The 19,096-nt window shown below is 32.3% G+C and overlaps 2 protein-coding genes across 6 annotated transcripts in view; both read right to left on the reverse strand.

Annotated features, from left to right (window-relative positions):
• Window positions 1-3,308: 3,308 nt before the first annotated feature.
• Window positions 3,309-4,491, reverse strand: LOC128888154 (uncharacterized). The gene is made up of 3 exons (XM_054144792.1): window positions 4,090-4,491; window positions 3,578-3,811; window positions 3,309-3,453 (listed from the first exon to the last, which is right to left on the reverse strand). The coding sequence occupies exons 1-3, from the start codon at window positions 4,240-4,242 to the stop codon at window positions 3,319-3,321; spliced, it is 522 nt and encodes a 173-aa protein (XP_054000767.1). The 5' UTR covers window positions 4,243-4,491; the 3' UTR covers window positions 3,309-3,318.
• Window positions 4,492-8,846: 4,355 nt separating this feature from the next.
• LOC128888197 (glycine receptor subunit alpha-3) overlaps window positions 8,847-19,096 on the reverse strand; it is a 33,914-nt gene continuing 23,664 nt past the window's right edge. For 3 of the 5 annotated variants that reach the window (XM_054144864.1, XM_054144868.1, XM_054144866.1), the window contains 8 exons: window positions 18,032-18,176; window positions 17,620-17,702; window positions 16,968-17,111; window positions 16,468-16,550; window positions 15,355-15,489; window positions 13,978-14,078; window positions 13,578-13,895; window positions 8,847-11,212 (listed from right to left, as the gene is read on the reverse strand). In XM_054144864.1, coding sequence (XP_054000839.1) covers window positions 11,027-11,212; window positions 13,578-13,895; window positions 13,978-14,078; window positions 15,355-15,489; window positions 16,468-16,550; window positions 16,968-17,111; window positions 17,620-17,702; window positions 18,032-18,176 — 1,195 coding nt within the window. In that variant the 3' untranslated portion in view covers window positions 8,847-11,026. The remainder of the gene's footprint in view (window positions 11,213-13,577; window positions 13,896-13,977; window positions 14,079-15,354; window positions 15,490-16,467; window positions 16,551-16,967; window positions 17,112-17,619; window positions 17,703-18,031; window positions 18,177-19,096) is intronic. The other 2 variants (XM_054144865.1, XM_054144867.1) reach the window with 1 other exon arrangement.

A 19,096-nucleotide genomic window follows, 5' to 3' on the forward strand; every position in this document is an offset into this window, starting at 1 on the left:
CCTTGGAAACCCTGAACGTAGGAATTTAGTTTGTTTTATTGTTGATTAAGGGATTTTCAGGGTCCCTGAACCTTGAAAACTCTGAATGTAGGAATTTAGTTTGTTTTATTGTTGATTGAGGGATTTTCAGAGTTAATGGTTTTGTGGAGCAGGGTTTTTATTGCAAGTGTAATGATGTAATGATTGTAAGCGTAAAATAAATGATGAATAGTAAATCACAGTTTAACGACATTTTAACAAAGTATACTCCAAGTATCGGAGTAAAAGCTTTAACATAAATGAAGAATAATTAACTGTAATTTACTAAAGACATTTTAACAGAGTATGTTCCAAATATTGGAATAAAAGCTGTAACATAAATGAAGTTGAATTAATTGTAATTTATGAAAGACATTTTGATAGAGTGCATTCTAGACATTGGAGTAAAAACTATAAAATAAATGATGATCGATAAATTACAATTTAATAACGACTTTTTAACACTATATACTCTAAATATTGAAGCAAAAACCTTTAAAATCAATGAAACTTGATCAATTACAACATATTACCGACGTTTTAACAGAGTACACTTTAAATATTGGAGTAAAAGCTTTACAATACATGAAGGTCGATAAATAACGATTTATTAACGATATTTTACCAGAATATACTCTAAATATTGAAAGAAGAAGCTTTAAAATAACTCTAAAGCTTTTAAATAACTTTTCTGATATACTATTCTTCCAAAAGATTTATAGGATACTAAACATAAGTGATTATAATTAATTAATACATAGTTCTGCAATTAAACAACCCTCAAAGTCCGATTTAAATAGCAAAGATACTCACTATGAACTATTAATCAATAAGATTCAGTATAGGTACTTCTATTATTTCTGAATTATTATTGTTACACATTTCTCTTATGTCTCATAACATATTTATTTTGTCCCTTCTCTCAATAAAATAAAATACAATTTTTAAATATTCTTTATTTCTTTTTTTCTCCGAATGGAGCCATCAAATTTAACTTTGCCACGGGCTTCACGAAGTTATATTACGTCGCTGGTTCTGATACATGCTGAGGGGAAAGGTAAAGGTTTCCACGGAGCAGAAAGAGATAGAACGAGATGAGTAAGAAGGGGAAAGATGCGGGGGCGGCTGACAAGAAAAGGTTTTCGGGAGATTAGCCCCCTGCACTTTCATTATTACGCCCCTCGCTTTTTCGTTACTTTTTAGTTTAATTTATTGGCTTAACTCGCCGAGATTACCAGTGTCTGTTACTAAACTTCCCGTCGGTCATCAGTGACCGACACTTCAAGTTTACAGTGATTTTTTAAATCTATCATGAGCAGAACGCTTGTTAAATTTTGAGCAGAGATGAACAGAATCCTTTTCCCCATACTGCGTGTAGATTAAATGCATATGATTGTAAAACTTCAATACGGAATCTGAAGCATCGTATTACGTGCAATACAATAAACCACTGTCTGCAAATATTATACTTTGCTCAGGCTCTTCTACAGAACTCAACCATCCTCACTGAAATAAACTTGCATAAGAAATTAAACAGAAATTGAATATTAAATAACAGTCAAATAGCAATGTATAGTTTCGGTGATATTAGAAAAAAATTATCTAAATACAAAGCCGAAGAATCAAGGAAAATTATAAATTCTCTTCTTTTTTTCAAACTGTTTTTTAACTGTACGTATCTCAATAAATAATACTGTGTAATTCGATTAGAATAATGTTAGTTAATATAAGAAATATTGTATTAAAAAGAGGAAAACAATGTTCTTCTGTAGAATTCGCATTAAATTCATTTTTCTTATATTAAACATTATACGAACATACTTTTAAAGAAGAAAAAAAAATACTAAAGAGTAAACTAGAGATTTAAGAATTGTTACTCAACTATGCGACAGTAAAGTATGAATCAAAATAAATAAAATAAAATCAATACTCGATAAAAATTATTCATGATACAACAAATATTTAGAAATTATATTTTTCATGCGGCGTTCGCAAGCAATGCCAACGGACCATAATGTCCCTCGCGTCAACTGGTCGGTTAATGTTCACACGTGCAGCACACTTGTATACGTTTTCCTTCAGTCCTCTGCAGAATGGTTTATAGCAAGCTTGTCAACCATTAAGACTGGCCAGCGCCTGGGTCGTTAGCCACAATCGAAGGTCCTTCTATGGTGGCAATTCGACGCAGCCGGTCAAGAAAGTACGCCGTGCCTTTTAAATCTGAATGAAATTGCAAAACCCAGCAAACGTCTTAGGGCTATTCAATAAAATAGTCTTGCGTCCATATACTTCATTATCTTCTTTAGATTCGTGACGATTGTCCATTTTCTGAAAGAAATAAATCGGAGATATAAATAATTAGATACATAATAATAATGATTTTGAAACTTCAAATCCTTTATTTTGTGTTTTTTTTAATAATTTTCTCCCTAGATAACTAAAAATTTTGTTCGAAATTTTTGTTTTGTTATTTATAATATATCGGAATACATAAAATGTTCGAATATCTTAATACAATTATGTTACTAAAAAAAGTCCATTTAATATATCAGAGTAAATTTATGCCATCTGCTACTGAAACGCATAGGAGGCAGTATAGCGTGCTTAAAAACGAACAGAGAGTATTGAATTAGATCTCGTAAACGCGAAATGTAACAAGCCAATGTGATCATGGAAGAGGAAGGAAGAGAAGCGTGGGTAGCGTTATCACCATAACCGTATCCCGGTTATGATAGTACAGTACAGTAACATTCTCGCCGTTCCTCTTCATCACATCTTTCTATATTTTTCTCCTCCTTCAATCAACGAGACAACATGAAGCCGACGATTAATACGTATCAAGTCTCAATAAGTAACACGTACATTCAATACTTCTGGCAAAAGTTCTTGCAATCACTTCTGCAGAGGTATTCTGAGAAGATATGATATAATTTGATTTACTAAACGATTAAAGTAATCGTTCAGTCGCTTATGTTCAATGGAGAAATTTGTATATACGAAATACAGCAATACAAATGACTTTATTAATTGCATAATATTTTATTTGCAGAGCTATCAAGATTATTGAATATTTATTGAACAAATTTTGTAAATTTATTGATGATATCATTCCTACTTTTGGGATTCTAAAATATTTACCGTGTATTATTAATCTTAGACAGTCAGTTGTAAAAAGGATAAACGAAACAGTTGTAAAATTTTCAGTATGTAATAATCTTATTTTACAAACTATATAAACTTGAAAGATGGTTTTGTATACAAAATAATACTGCAGTATCAGGACAAATGTATGTATTACAATTAAATGGTAGATTTATTAAGTAAGTCTATATAAGCTTCTGCTATCAAATCTTGATCTTTTATATTTAACTTGGTCATTAAATCTTGGGCAATCTTCTCTCCAGTTTCCATATCCTGTTCGTCGGTTAGAACTACCTAAAATAATAATAGATTAGTATTGAATAAAATCAATATATAAATTGCCATTTCTTTATAAATTCTACGTATAAAGAAAATGTTATAAGATATGCATTGATACATTTGCCATGTTATTACAAACCTCCAGCTCCATAAAATTTCCTAAACCTTCGACTTCATCGATATGCACACGAGTTTGCCCAATCATATACAATTTTCTAGTCTTTTTCACATCACCTATTCTACCATTGGACAGAGTTAAAATGTTTATAATTCCAGTACAGGCATTGGCATCCAAAAAGGTCTTCTCATAAATGCAAAGTTTTGGACCCAACGTATTGAATCTTTTATAGTAAATTAATTCCCCTGAACCATTCTGTATGAAGAAAAACAATTCTTGTATTTTATTGCTAAGGAGTATTTGCGGCTTGATTAAATTTAATAATTATTACTAAACTGCTGCATTCTAATAAAATAGAAAATTAGCTCCTATTACTTAGCAACCCTTTTTTATAACAGAATTTATAATGTGCAAGTGGCACGATTTTTTCAACAAATCTAGCTTATTATTTTGTGAATAAAACATCACTACAGTGCATAGAATTGAAAGAAATGAATAATAATATAATAATTTAAAATTAAAAAAACTTTTACTTCAAACAGTCGTAATTTTAATCTTCCATCTTTTGCTTTAAAAAATGTGTCATGTTGTTTAATAATAATGCACTCAGCATCAGTTAATTCCTTTGTTCGAGAAATTATAAGCTCTGGATCGTCGATTTTTGCTTTTATCTCAATATTGCGCATTGTTGTATAAAAATAACGACGAAGTAATGCAAAAGGTAATATAACTTTATTCGTATAATCATATGCGAATTTACTCCAGTTTTTGGCCAAAGATTTGATATGCAATATACAGAGATGGCAATGATCGACACTGGACTGGAATCCACGAGTCGAATCTGACAACTCTGACAATGTATCACATTATTATCATTCAACAAAATGAACTCGAATGAACGGAAAACTAGAATGAACTCAATGAACTACTATCTAGAGTACCTTGTATCTCTAGTAAACACTATGATTCATAACAGGGCCGAAATGGCAAGGCACAAGGCTCTGAAAATAGATATAGTTCAATAGAAGTTAAACAAGTTTCACTCTTTGGCAATTACAATTTCCAACATTTAACACAAATTAATTATGCAAGAATATGCAAACTATTGTAAAATTCTACTTGATAGTTTAAAATTAAATGTTTTTGGCTCAAGACGATAGCCATCTAGCAATAAACAGCTAGCACTAATTTTACAATCTACCATTAGCGCCATCGGTGGCGAAACGGTTAAGCTTGTAGTGAAATAGTTTTATTTTCAAACGCTAGATAACGCCACTATGTTTTGATTATCGACACTGCAATATATTTGCGTAATACATTTTATTTTTATTAATTACGAACTTGGAATTACACTATAAGTATATTTATAGCTGAATACAACAATAAAACTAACTTTTGACGTATTTTTTTTAACGATGTCGAAAAAGAAACTTGTTGTGGCATCTAGTAGTGAAAATTGATAACTATCTTTCTATAAACTTGGACATTTCGTGGGTAGATGGCGATACATGCGTTTTTCACAGAATTGGCGGCTTTATTTAAAATAAAGAATCAATTCCATACATCTAAAGACTAAGAACAAAATGTAGCAATGATAACTTTGTTTGTAAAAACACAGATAAAGAAGGTGAATATGCACCAAAACGAATAAATCCAATAAACACGCAATTACAATTATCATCAATTTAATATGTAGTCGATGGAGTTTTTTTTTTTTTTTGTTATTAAATACAATGTAATGTACAATGTTGTGCTTGAAAATGATTTCTTCTAACAGAGAACCGACGATAATGTAACCTTTTACATTCGCTAATTAATCTTACAATTCTTCCTTTATTTTCAATTAAATCGCTTCGATAATTTCATTTTAATGCGCGTGTATTTATTAATTAGTTGTAATTTTTAAAATTAGCGACGGCTGATTTATGCGTGGATTAAATGGGTCTACGTTCTATAATAGATTTCCTCGGTTTTGACTAGAATTTTATTTTACTTAAAATTCGAAAGCAATAATGTTGACGTTTTCAATCGTTATTTAAAAGTGACGCAATCGATCGTTTAGTAATGCAACCACGATGGTAAATGTTGTGTTAGGAAAAATACGATCGTCGTATTGAACACCCTGTTTCGAAGCAACGATATTAATTACGAATACAATTACTCGTAAATTATCATACAGGTAAACGCATTCTACCACAGAATTTTACTTTACAAAGTAACTTTCGTGTTATCCTCACTCGAAAGGCGCAGAATTAGCAAACTAATCGGAACACAATTTGAAATTGGCTTGGCAAAGTCAACACCTCCACTACTAATTACGACTTTGTGATTTGTTGTACTAAGCCTTCAACAATACTTGTTTGAAGAATAACTCTTTGTGAACGCACAAAAAAAGCATATTTTCAATCATTTTTTTTCTCAGGAACTATTACACAAAAATTGAATGAATGTTTTTTCCCCTTAAAGTTATGATTAAGGAAAGTAAACAAAAAAATTTTTTTTGGTGAAAAATATTTCGTCATTTATTTACAAAATAATATGCATGTGTGCAAAAAAAAAGTTATCCGCTGACGCAGGTGATTTTGGCTCTCCTGGTAATCTGAAACAGAAAATCGAAAAAGTTTATTAAACTATGTCGTCACACTTATGGTCGGAACCTCCACTTATTTATTTCATCGAAAATAAACAAAATGGCAGCGTTTCTTGTAAAAGAGAGAAAAAAAATACTTTTTTTGTACCGTAAATCAGGTGAAATTGTAAGTAAAAATCAAAATATCAACTACTTGGAGGTTCCGACGATAGGTGTGACGACATAGTTCAATAAACTTTTTCGATTTTCTATTTCAGATTACCAGGAGAGCCAAAATTACCTGCGCCAGCGGATAATTTTTTTTTTGCAGACATGCATATTATTTTGTAAATAAATGACGGAATGTATTTTACCAAACAAAAACTTTTTATTTACTTTCCTTAATCATACCTTTAAGGGGAAAAAACACTCATTCAATTTTATGCAATAGTTCCTGAGAAAAAAATGATTGAAAATATGCTTTTTTTGTGCGTTCACAGTGAAATGCCCTCTTAAATAAAGAAGATGTAGTGGTGGCGGCAGCCCTGCAATGACCTTGAGCAGCCAATTTATTTTACGACAACGAAAGTTCACCAATCATTAGAAGCAGAAATGGAGAAAATCGTGATAAAAATTCAAACTAAAATCGTAATGAAAGCAGCTTTAGCTTCAGCTCTGAAGAGCTCCTTGTTTGAAACAATTTTCTTAATTTACTCAACATCGTTCTACGTTCCTATCGTTCTTGAAAAAGATTGTGGTTTGTATAACTAAATTCTTAATTTTGTCAGAAATTTTTAAAGCACACAGGCTTTTTTATTGGGAATTATTCCTAATTTTTCTCACACTGTTTCTCTTTTTGCAATTCATATATCTTTGAACATTTCATATTCAGAATATTAGATGAACCAATCCATTTGCATAATAATAACATTTTCATTTAATGAAACATTTCAGAAAAGAGCTTCTCAATGTAATTAGCTTTGGCTCTGAAAATTCAATGAAAATGTGTTCAATGAAAAATACAATTTGAATTATGAAATAAAACTATATTTCCCATTAACATGTCAACGTGTTAATCTTGTCAGAAACTTTTAGTCGTTTGTGAATTAAAGAAATCCATATAGTGGACCACGAAAATCTGTTATTCATCGCTCAGAATTTTCAATATTTCCAAGGATATTAAAGTATTCCAATCAATGGATGAATTCCTCGATTGCTCACTCTCAGCTCTTTGTTTTATCGGTTAAGATAGAGAAAAAAGATAAAGCTGAACAATTTAAGAGTGCCGTGAAAGGATCGTTAAAGTGCCATTCTACGCGCAGACAAATGGCAATTATAGTGTCTCCTTTGAACTATAGTTCAGCGAGTGTCTTCATCGAAGCAATCACCATTACGAGTCTACGTTACTCTAAGCAATCTTTCTATTAACATTTTATTGTACCACGTGGTGTGCCGGTGTTGTATCCTTCGATTTCCTAAAATTTAGATGCATCTCTTCTCGTTTTTTTTTTTAGTATTGGCTCTTGTTCGCTCCCAAACGAAAGGCAAAGCTGGATAATGTAACGATGACGCATTAAAAGATTATTCTACATGCAGAGTAATGGCAATTACTCGTAGGTGTGATTACTTACAGTAAAATGGTGATCGTACCGCTCTGTTTGCTATATTCCAAAATATAACTGCGAAAAGATGGCTCGAAATTACACGCATTACTGGTGTACATGTGGGAAATAAAGATTAATTGTTCATTTCTGATGTGATATCAAACTTTTACAAATTCTTTTGTAATATTCCTTTTTTATATTTACAATTTATTCAACCGACGTTTAGTTTCAGAAATAAAAATTAAAAACTTCAACGTTCTTCAGAAATAAATATTAAAAACTTCGATGTGTAACTTGGCCAAATGTCATCGAAATTCTTTCAAATGTCGTGTGGGTGCGTTGTAAAATTCACCGATGATTACCAATCTATCGGAAAGCCGAAAATCCATTACTGTTTATCAATATTTAATTTTTAATGAGTAATTAACAGCTAACGATGCTTTTCATTTTCACCAAACTTTTACAAATTCCTTTGTAAGACTAAAATGGATGAATAAAGTATTTATTTAAAGAAAATTCATAGAATGTTCATTTGTTTTTCTTTTTGGTTATTAAACATTTTTTGGCATTTTGAATGGATGAGTAATTATTATAGACATTTATATTTAGTAATAAATTCGAGACTAATGTAAACAAGATCAAGATAAATAACTCGTTATTTAACTGAAAAAATAACTAGAAATTTTCATTGATAAACATTTTGTAAGAGATAATGAAGGATATCTTGAAGGATATTTGAATTAAGTCACTGGAACAAAATTCAGAATTTTTAGAAAATAAAATATTTGCAATATTAAAGTGGAGTAAATTCTTACATGTTTCGAGAATCAGTAATAAAACATAAAAGTATGAATCATAATATTGCTAATTTTAATCATTTAATTTCAATCATGTAAATGTAGTCATGTAAATGAAATTGATTAAAATTATTTAACGAATAATTTATCTATGTTTATGTCAATTCTATTCCTGCAAAAGATCCCCCCAAAAAGCAGTAGCGATGAAATGCACTTGTTTAAGGCAACAACAAATAAATTCAATACACGAAATCATTTCCACGTATGTGACCAGTAGTGCGCATAATTGTTTACCCTTAAGATTCAATTAGAACAGCAGATAGAATTTACAAAATGTTTCATTAGAGCATAAAAACGAATTAGTTTAGAAACGAACGTGGACACCCTCGGCGGAGGGAAGAAAAGAAGAGAACAAATAACACGTAGTCTTCGCTATTAGTTCTCTAAACGAAACGTGGCTATTGTTGCTATTAGCTGTACACGTGGCCTCTCACTCGACGCACAACAGAATTATCCGAAAGCACTCGGATCTCGAATCCTTTCGTTCGAGGCCATTGCTTAGAGTTTCTTCGATATATTCGCTACATTTTTCTGTGCTCTTTCGATACACCGTCTCATATTTTATTTTTATTTTTTTTTACATGTTTTTTTTTAGGCGAGACTACTTTACGCGTAGTCACTCTTTTTCGATAACGATTAACAATTCAATAAAATTTCACGTTCATGCTCGAAATCGTCGCTACAAAAATCTGCAGGTTTAGAATTTCAAGTCGTAACAAACTTAATTAATAGCGTCACGTATACGTGACACGTTTATATATAGTGTTTTCTTTTTTATTACTATTTTGCTTCAAAGCGCGCGTCAAGCGCGTTTTCTCGTCCATTTCCGTTTGACGTATTATTTGGATGTTACGGAGACTTTCGTACGCAGAAAAGTATTTTCTTTCCGCGTTCTCGGAAGTTCGATGTTGAATCTTATTAGCTCGAGTGTGTGACGACATTTCGGAATATTTCTGCGCTTGGATTAATTACACGATCAGTGACACGAACTTCTGATACAGTCGCACATCTTTGATTATTCATTCGGCTACATTAATCAGAATTGATTGCTCTCTGCGCGTCTTTTCGTTTCGTTCCCTTTCTCACTTGGAAACAAGAGGATCAATCAAAATTAGAAGAACACGACTAATTGACTTCGTCATCGTGTCGCATCAAGTATTTTCTTCATTTTTAAATTTGCGATCTGATAAATTTATAATTTATTTAACACTAAACCTACCGAAATTTATTTGTATCTATATCTGCAATGAGCAATAAAATGACTGATCTTGAAGACACTTTTTTCAATTGCATGGGAAAATATTTCACGTGATACTAAATTCAATAACACATGAAACAATTGTACACAATGTTTATATTGTATATATCTAAATTTAATTAATTTTAAGTTGTATACAATTTTTATATTGTACGTAATTGTACCCAAAAAATGAAAAACGGTAGGTTTAGTGTTGGAACCTGTGCTCGTAGTCTTTGTTTCCTACGTTCCACGAGTTACGACAGCCGGAAAAACAATCTTATTTGTCCTCCTAACGTGGTTTCCTTCCTTAAGATAGTTGTTCCATGAATATATTTAATGTAGGATTTTAACAAAACTTCGCTCGCTTGTTATCTGATCAAATATGAATCACATGAATCTATTTCGATTTAAATTGATCACCCTACTTTTATAAAAACTGATATCAAAATTTTGTTATTTTAAAACAGACCCTTATGGAACACACAGATTTCCACGTGAATTTATTCAATTCAAATCAAAATGCAATTTAGGAACTTGCTGAAAATTTGATATGTTACAAAGAACCGAAATTATAAACCATTTAAAAGAAAAATACCAATTATTGACCGCATCGTTACCGAGATGCAGAGATAGGCAAAACCCTAGTCTTCGAATAAATTTGAAGTTTGCCGATATATTTGTCTCGTTTCCTTCTTTGAAAAATGTCCAAAAGAGGAAACGAAACAAACATATCGGCAAACTTCAAATTTATTCGAAGCTTAGGGTTTTGCCCATCTCTGCCGAGGTGTAATTCATTAAATTTTGAAACTGAACATGGAGAAGTTGCGCAGTAACATTAACAATCAGCATTGCTGCCCCAATCATATCCCGAGTATTACGAACGTATGCGTATACTATGTACGTATTGATTTCTTATGGACGTGTAGCAGTAAGACTGTATTTTACAAAAGTTTTCAATTATACTTTTGAACGTGACTATCTCGAAACAACTACCTTAAAGTTGAACGAAGACAGATAGGGTGCTTTCCTCGTAAAAGACATCATCTTATTTCCGTCCAAATCCCGATACGGACGATACAGAGAACGATCTGTCGAAAATGGCGTCGGTACGTCTCTCCTATGTTCCATTCTTGTTCCTTCTTCTTGTTCTTTCTTTCTTCCTGGGAGAAAGAGATGGAAGAGATCTGTTTCCACGGTTCCTTAAATGTACTCGGCAAACATTATCCAATAAGTTACGTTTAATAGGGCGAATAGGAAAGGGAAGAAGACCCGCGAGACTCGATCGATGTTCAAGGCACGCATTCGAGCCTTTTGGGCGGGTGTCGGGCCTGGCGGTGGATCTGCTGGCGATTTCTGCGATCGACCGGACAACAACATTGCGTTTTCCTGCGTGACAACGATCACAACTTGAACCGTCGCTGGGCAGACATCGCTTCTGCGCCTCGGGGACTTCGGAGACGTCATCGAGAAGTTTTTACAGAGGCGAAACTCGTTTCGAAACCATTCATGTCTATGCTCATGTAGTGAAATAAGTAAACTGCGGATCTTTATGCAAACTAAAATCTTCGTGAATGTGCCTACAAAAATTGAATCTAAATAGGAATTTATTTTATTCTGCAAATATTGTAACATGAACTTTGTTATCAATCTGTTTTATATTCTTGGATATTGTTTGCATTTTCTAGTTTATTACCCATTCAAATTTCCGATAAATGCATAAAGATCCGCAGTCTGGTAATAAGTATTCGTACAGGAACTAATACAAAATAAAGCTTTATGTATTTATTTGATTAATTTAACTTTAGGGGAAGAAATAATTAATCAACACTCCTACATATTTTTAGAGTAGAATTTGCGTAAATTGAAGTTATAAATTAACTTTTAATATTAGCCTCTTATTTCTTTTCTTATTAATTTTATTTTAAATTGGTTGCTGTACAAGTACTTCTTATACTGACTATATTTCTCAATTAAAATCAATTCTAAGCAAATTAATTCTTCGCACTCGAGAGGTGAGTTTCACAAGGAAATTTTGGTAATTGATACGCTCAGAAAACTTTGTAAAATTGTTGTAGAAATAAAATTCATGGGAACCTAATCACAGTGCCCTTTGTCATTCCTTGCCCACGAGTGATTTCAAGAGGTGGAACCAGGATATTTATACTTTTGTTAATATCTCTGTAACTATAAGAGATATTGAACAAATTTTAAATATTAAATTTAATAATTTTTAATATTCTATGACACTGTACTAAGAATTTAAAATAAAATTGATTATTCCACCCACCATAAATCTTTCCATCACCCACTGCTTAAAAATTGTGTTCACAGTTTTGTGGACGCTTTCATACTGTACAACTTTTGTCTAACCGATTTCGTTCTACCTGTTACCACATTCGAGTTATTGTGCAGTATAGATACGTATCCTGTGTCGGACTTTGGTCATAATTCATGACTAAAATTTGAAAAAATCATAACTCTTGATTGGATAAACCGATTTCAATGATCAAAACAGGAAACTACATGTAATTAGGTGGAGAATTTAAAAAAATATATTAAACTATCCGAAGAATCTATTTTTCAGTACTTTTTGTCAAACAGGTACATAAAAAGTTGCCGAATCTTTAGACACCTACAGCTCTCGTAATAATGAACATTTTGGATTCAAACTTGTTTTCGTTGTATATCTCACGGAACCGTACAAAAAACATACAGAAAGTTTTTCTCTAAAGTGACAAATTTCACCTCTGCAAGAGTACTCTGTGGAGACATCAATGCGTGGGACAGAGGTTCGCGTGGTGCATCGATCTTCGAACTATTGGGTCGCCACGAGCATTCACGTTCCTTTCTATTTATAAAACTAAGATGTTGTTTGTAACCTTTATCAATTTAGTTTAAGAGACGTTGACCACTATGATTTATAATCCTTTTCAGTGCTTACAATTTGTTCATTACTGTAATGCAATGAAGCAGCAATAAACAAGGCAATCAGGACCTGCCTGATGTAAATATGTATATAAATAATCATATATGTATTAATTTTTATAATAACCCTAAAGTCAGACATGTAGAGATCAAGGATAATCTCTTATTATTGATATTTTATATATTTTTGGATTTATGCACATCCTTCTATATTTTTCCATATTTCCAGTTACTATAAACGCATGAACATCTGCATTCCGACGAAAATACTCTCGCCAGGCTATCATGAAAAGGATATTTCAAAAAAAACTTTAATTTTCATCACTGTTCGAACCACCTGGCTTAGATTAAAATAAAATTGTTACTCTTCCTCGATATAACAACGTCAATAGACCCGATTACTGGCGTTATATCAAGGGAATTCTGCAGTCTAACAATAACAAACAAATAACAAATACTAAAGAGGATCATAAATCCTAATGATCAAAACGTGTTTTAAATTAAATATTAAAGCATTAACTTTCAATAATTTTCCACGAATCGTATTAATTATTCAGGGATTACTAAAAGGTTTTCCAAAAGTGTCTTCACGATACCTAAACGACACCACATTTGACGCTTACTTGCAATCATCTACATCCATTTCAAACAAACAAAAAATCGTATATATTCCCATCCAATTTATATTTAATTAAAAATCAACATTCCAAAGGCTTTTTTGAAAAATCCTCTATCCCAAACAATGTCGCTTCTCGATCACCGTCACTCTCTTTACCCCGAGGCACAGAAGCTGTCTGACATGCTCGAATCTTCACCCAAGCGTTACCTTAGTGGCGATGTCGAATATTTTGTCGAGCTTCGCCGTGTCCGTGCCACTCGAAGACGGCGGCGGCGGCGGAGGCGTCGGTTTCGCGGCCGGCGCGTCCGAATCGCCGAGGACGATGTTCACCAGGCAATACTCCATCAGAGCCATGAACACGAAAATCGTGCACACGGACATGAACGCGTCCACGGCCTTTAGATACGAAACAGGAGGCAGAGACGCCTGACTCTTCGCGTGTTGCGTCGAAAGGGTCAGCAATGAAGTTACGCCTAATGTCACTCTGGCTGGCGCGGCTTCCGGTTTTATCCAGAACGACACCCACTACGCACGATGCAATAAATTTCGTTCAGTTTCGTTAGGCAGTTTTTTTCGAAAGACCATTTACTAATGTTCGCAAGCTTACCGACATGATGACGATCAGACAAGTAGGAACGTAAGTGTGAAACAAGTAGTAGCCGAGCCTACGTTTCAGGACGAAGATTACCTCGAGGCAGGTGAAATTACCTAAACAGAAAATACATTGTATTAGTATGATATATTAAATACAAGAATATATTAAATTGAAGTTCGTATTTGAACTGGTATGGAGAACACGGTTATGCCCATAAGGAAATGTTCAGATGACAGGAAACCGATTGTTTCGATGTTGATCACTGTATGTTTCATGAAAAGTGATATATATATATATATATATATATATATATATATATATATATGAATTGGAGAATGAGAAATAATAATAAATTAATACAAAAAGTAGCCTTATATCGGCTGAAACATTGCAATTTCTATAATTCTTTCATTGTTTATTGAAGATAGAGAGCTGGAATTTATCATAAAACAAAATTCAAGAATGCAAACAAGTACAACGAAGGATTATTCGATGTAATAAGTTCTTTATATATACGAGAATATGTTACATTATAAAATATAATGCTGCGTCCTTCCTTTTGAAAAGGAAAAGGATGTATGGAGTTTTTACTATTCTAAGACAATTTAATAATGTGTATGCAAACAAAATGAAAAACACTGAATTGAGGGAGAATAATTCTTACACTTCTTCTTGCTGCATATTGTTAATTTTAGAAAGAAAGCGAGATAAATATTAATGTTGCTATACTAGCAACGCAATCAACAATTTATTTTTATTTCTTGACCGAGCAGCAATGAAATTACAAGCTTAAAAACGTTTTAATAAGTTGTATACAAGAAGATCCACGAATGATTTTAATTTTTATTTGAAATAAGTCGAATAGAATTTTACTGTATACCATAATTTGTATAACGACAGTTCTACTGCATGAAATCCAAACAATCTAACTCAAACCCTTTCACAACTCTCCTAGCAACGAATCCCCGTTCAAAATTATGGCATACAAGAGTCTAGCAAACACCAAGATACATCAACCATCAAGATTCATGGTTTTCATTTTAAATAAATCGAAATTATAATTTGTATAATGACAGTTGTACCAATCAACCCAAACCCTAACTCAAACCCAACTCAAATCTAACTCAAACACCCTTTCGCAACTCTCCCAGCAACGAATCCCCGTTCAAACTTCGTCATACAAACAAACAAATGGAACAAACGGGAAGCTACGTCAAGCACCATCTTTGTCTTTGCAGCGCAGCTTTCGTTCACGTGAAAAACGAAACACTCGACCGATTCGTCGGATGGTACCAGCTTTCAATCGTTAATTAGGTCGAAGACAATGCTCACGAGCGCTTTTGTATCGCGGAATAAAACGCCTGTTGGTAATAGGGGAGCGTCACTCACCGGTAGAATAGACCTGCGTGCAATCGGCCGTGTAATTCTTAACCAGTTGCAATTGCGGCAGCTCGATGTTCTCGTCGACGACGAGTGGCACGTCAGGATCCCACTGGAAGATCATTTCATCCGTGGTGTGCGACACTGTTGACCGAGTTGTTTTGTCCTTGTCAAATCGCACACGGCATTCTGGGCGCGATGCTAAGAGATCGTTCTCTAACGATTCGAACCTGCCGCGCGACAATCGAACCAGAGATGGACGGAATTTTCGTCGAATTGTAGTGGATTGTATAAAAAGCTCGAGCTTTTCAGGAATTTTTTATGGAAAATTCAAAGATGGTGAGTGAGTTTTTCAAAGCAGACTTTGGAATTTTGTTTTTTAAGCCTTCGACTATGAAGGACGTAAAAATTCGTCTTTGAAAATTAGACTTAAATTATTGAAGGAAAGTTATTAATTGAATACATTCACAGGATGAATGATTTCTAGTATTTGCACTATACTTGAGAAACAAACAAATATTTCTATTCTCATAGCAGAATTCATTTTAATTTTGCATATATGACACTATGAAAAACAATTGTAATCGATTTTACAAAGTAAGTGCCTTTATCGAACTCTCTATATTGATACATTTCTTTGGCTCTTCTTTTTATTTCAAATATGTTTCAGTATTTTGAATAGTTATACGTATATTGCTCGCTGGCATTTTTCAACGTTAATTCTTTAAAAATCAATATAATAATTTGTTTAATTATTCCATATTATTTCTATTTTATTAATGTCCTACATCCTAAAATCGCTTGTGAAGAACTCATCATCACTTCAATAATCATTCAATCCACTAAATTGTTATATAGAATTCATATTTAGATTCTAATGTTTCCTGTTTGGTACCAACTTGTATGCGAATTAAAATTGAATATCATAACATGTCTTTCAGACAATAGAAGGAACATATATTTCATTCTGTACTTCAAATTATAATTTTTAGTTATGAACTAATGAGTAAACAGTTGTTTATTTTTCTTTCAACAATTTATTTAGATTAAATGTTTGTCCATCTCTCGTGCCTACAAAACCGCGAGTATTAATTCTTATTTCGTTAGAAAAACGTTACTCACAGCTTTCCATTTGTAGCTTGCACTCCTGCGTGTCGTGAGGATAGATGAGGAAATTCATGGCGCAAGAAAGTTTTAAAGTTAATCTGAAACACCGACGAAACAACGATACTTTCTGTTATATAAAATTACGGAATATAAATCTGTCTGCATTTATGGCGAAGAGGTTCTAACAATTAAGGATATAAATAATTCAGAACGTAAGATATAATTAATGGTGAAGTTTGCGTGCTTCGCTAAAAGTTTAATAAACAAAACAATTAGCATAGATTTCCAAAATAAAACTGAAGAGGATCAAATGTGAAGATCGATACATTTAACATCCGAATTGCAACAAGGAGTTGTAAAGCTAATTGTTTTATTTATTTAAAATAATACAATTTGACGAGAAATATTCAAATAAAAGGAATACGTTAAATAGCGAAATTCAAAGAAAAATAAAGAAAAAAACTAGTGCTATTGTAAATCACATTTGTTAATTGAGAAAGCGTTTCGCTTCTTACTTGACCATATATAGAATAGTCTTGTCTTTGTACAACCATAAGTAATGATTAGGAATGGTCATCGTCTGAAACGTCACGGACTTGGCATTCTTGAAGAACGAATCCGGCCTCCACATGTTCTTCAACCAGTCCACTTCTAGTAATCTTAAATTACACAAATTGACACAATGGAAACTCGTCGTGTATCCATTTCTCATGATCAAAGTATGATTAATTTGAAATGTGAAATGAAGGTAATTATTTTACGAATTTATACAATACTTCTAATTGCGTTTAGTATCTGCTAATAAACCGAGTAGCTCTGAAAGATGTCTAAAATTTGTCACTATAATATTTTTAATTCTTTAAGTAGTTTTACGTCAAATTTCATACTGGTAGTAGTCAAGTAGCTTCGAGGTATCAAAGAATATTTCTTCTTCACTTCAACAGTGACATAGAAAATCATTATTTTTTTAATCTACATATATTATCGCATAATAAAAGAGACAAATACTGATTCTAATCAGATGCATATACGTTAATGATAATTTTCAGAATTATTATTACTGAATGCAAACTCGACGAAATTTTAGTCTGTCATGGAAGATAATGGATCCAACACAATTTTTCACAAAACTATTAAAGAAATCATGGTATTTCAAAAATTGCATACCTATATTCAGACGTCATATTTTCTGGTAGTCGTAGCCTGTTATCTTTCCAGGTTTGAGCGAAAAATATATCAGCTGCATAAGTCTAGAAAGTTGAACCATGAGAATCAATAATTTGACATTAGTCGATTATTTGTTTAGTACTTTCATAATTAACTTAACACGATCTACACTTCAATGTTATAAATATTTCTTGTTTCAAATCAAAGTTTCTTGCTTGAAAGAATCTTCTTTTGAAGATGATTCTAAAACAAAGAGTTGAACAGTAAAATAAATCAAAGCTTTTTGCTGAAAGACACTGGAGGTTTTAAAAATGGCTCTATAACAAAAAGTGGAGGCATAAAATAAATAATAGTACGTTTGAAACTGAGATTATCATGTTCCTCTAATTTGTTTATTAATATTGCACGGTACCATTGAAGTTTCGTCGATGGAGTCGAGTCCCATAACGGTGACGTGGAAATAGACTACAGTAGCTTGTCCATCTTTCTTGGGCGGCCGCATTTTATCGTAAAGCTTCGGATCCTCCGGCAAAAGATCGTAGAACTCCAAGCTCCTCCTTAAATTACAAGTCACCCGTTAGATTATAGCCGTACTAATCGCAGGAAACATATGTCGATTGTTGGAACAGCTTGAAAACGTCTATTAAATCTTCACGTATTTAAAAACTTTAACTAAACCCCTACACATAGTAATAAACAAATTTATTGGTAAAATTTATTGGATTGCGAAGATGATTGCAAAGTATTGAAGAAGGAAAAACCTAACTGCCCATATTGATATTGTATTAAAAATCTATTAATACATTACTGATAGAGTATTAATTATTTTTTGGTGAAATTACAAAGACGAAAATAGAAATAATTAACCCAATTTTGTTTACTTTAGTTTTTTCGTACTTTGATATTTTTAACATGAAATCGGTTATGTTAACAAAAAATTTATAAACGAATTTTAGTTAAAGATTCACTCCGAACTGATCCAACAGTCTACAAACATTTTTTTTAACTATTGCTTGGTGAAGCACTGAAAATCATTTCTATTAGCTTCGACAATAATTATTTATTCATTTAGATATTTTTCTATGTAGAATTATCTATGGAGTGCATAATGAATAACAATTTTACAGTTACTGTTCGTCAAAGGTTTTGCATTAAAATATTTCAGGTCTTGATCAACTCAAAAATAAATAATGAAATATATAACATACATAGACAAGCTTGAATGTATATTAATTAAAGGATGATAATTTTGCACTACCAACACTGTCACGAGTTGCTATTCATTTACGTTTGATTCTTTGGTTTAAAATTATCTTCCAAATCTATAAGTGTTATAAATCAATCTACTAAATTAATTCATAATTTAGGATATCGAGATGCACTGAATTAAAATATAATTTAATATACTGAAATGTTCTGAATTAGTATAATTGAACACATTAATGTATAATGAATGATCATGTAATTCAATATATTT

Source organism: Hylaeus anthracinus, unplaced genomic scaffold (genome assembly GCF_026225885.1).
Source record: "Hylaeus anthracinus isolate JK02 unplaced genomic scaffold, UHH_iyHylAnth1.0_haploid 11989, whole genome shotgun sequence".
Classification (NCBI taxonomy): Eukaryota; Metazoa; Arthropoda; class Insecta; order Hymenoptera; family Colletidae; genus Hylaeus; species Hylaeus anthracinus.

Coding starts and splice junctions, on each gene's coding strand:
- LOC128888154 (XM_054144792.1), bottom strand. CDS start 4,242: ATGCGCAATATTGAGATAAAAGCAAAAATCGACGATCCAGAGCTTATA. Junction 3,812..4,089: donor TAAAATTACGACTGTTTGAA/GTAAAAGTTTTT, acceptor TTCTTCATACAG/AATGGTTCAGGGGAATTAAT. Junction 3,454..3,577: donor GAAATTTTATGGAGCTGGAG/GTTTGTAATAAC, acceptor TTATTATTTTAG/GTAGTTCTAACCGACGAACA.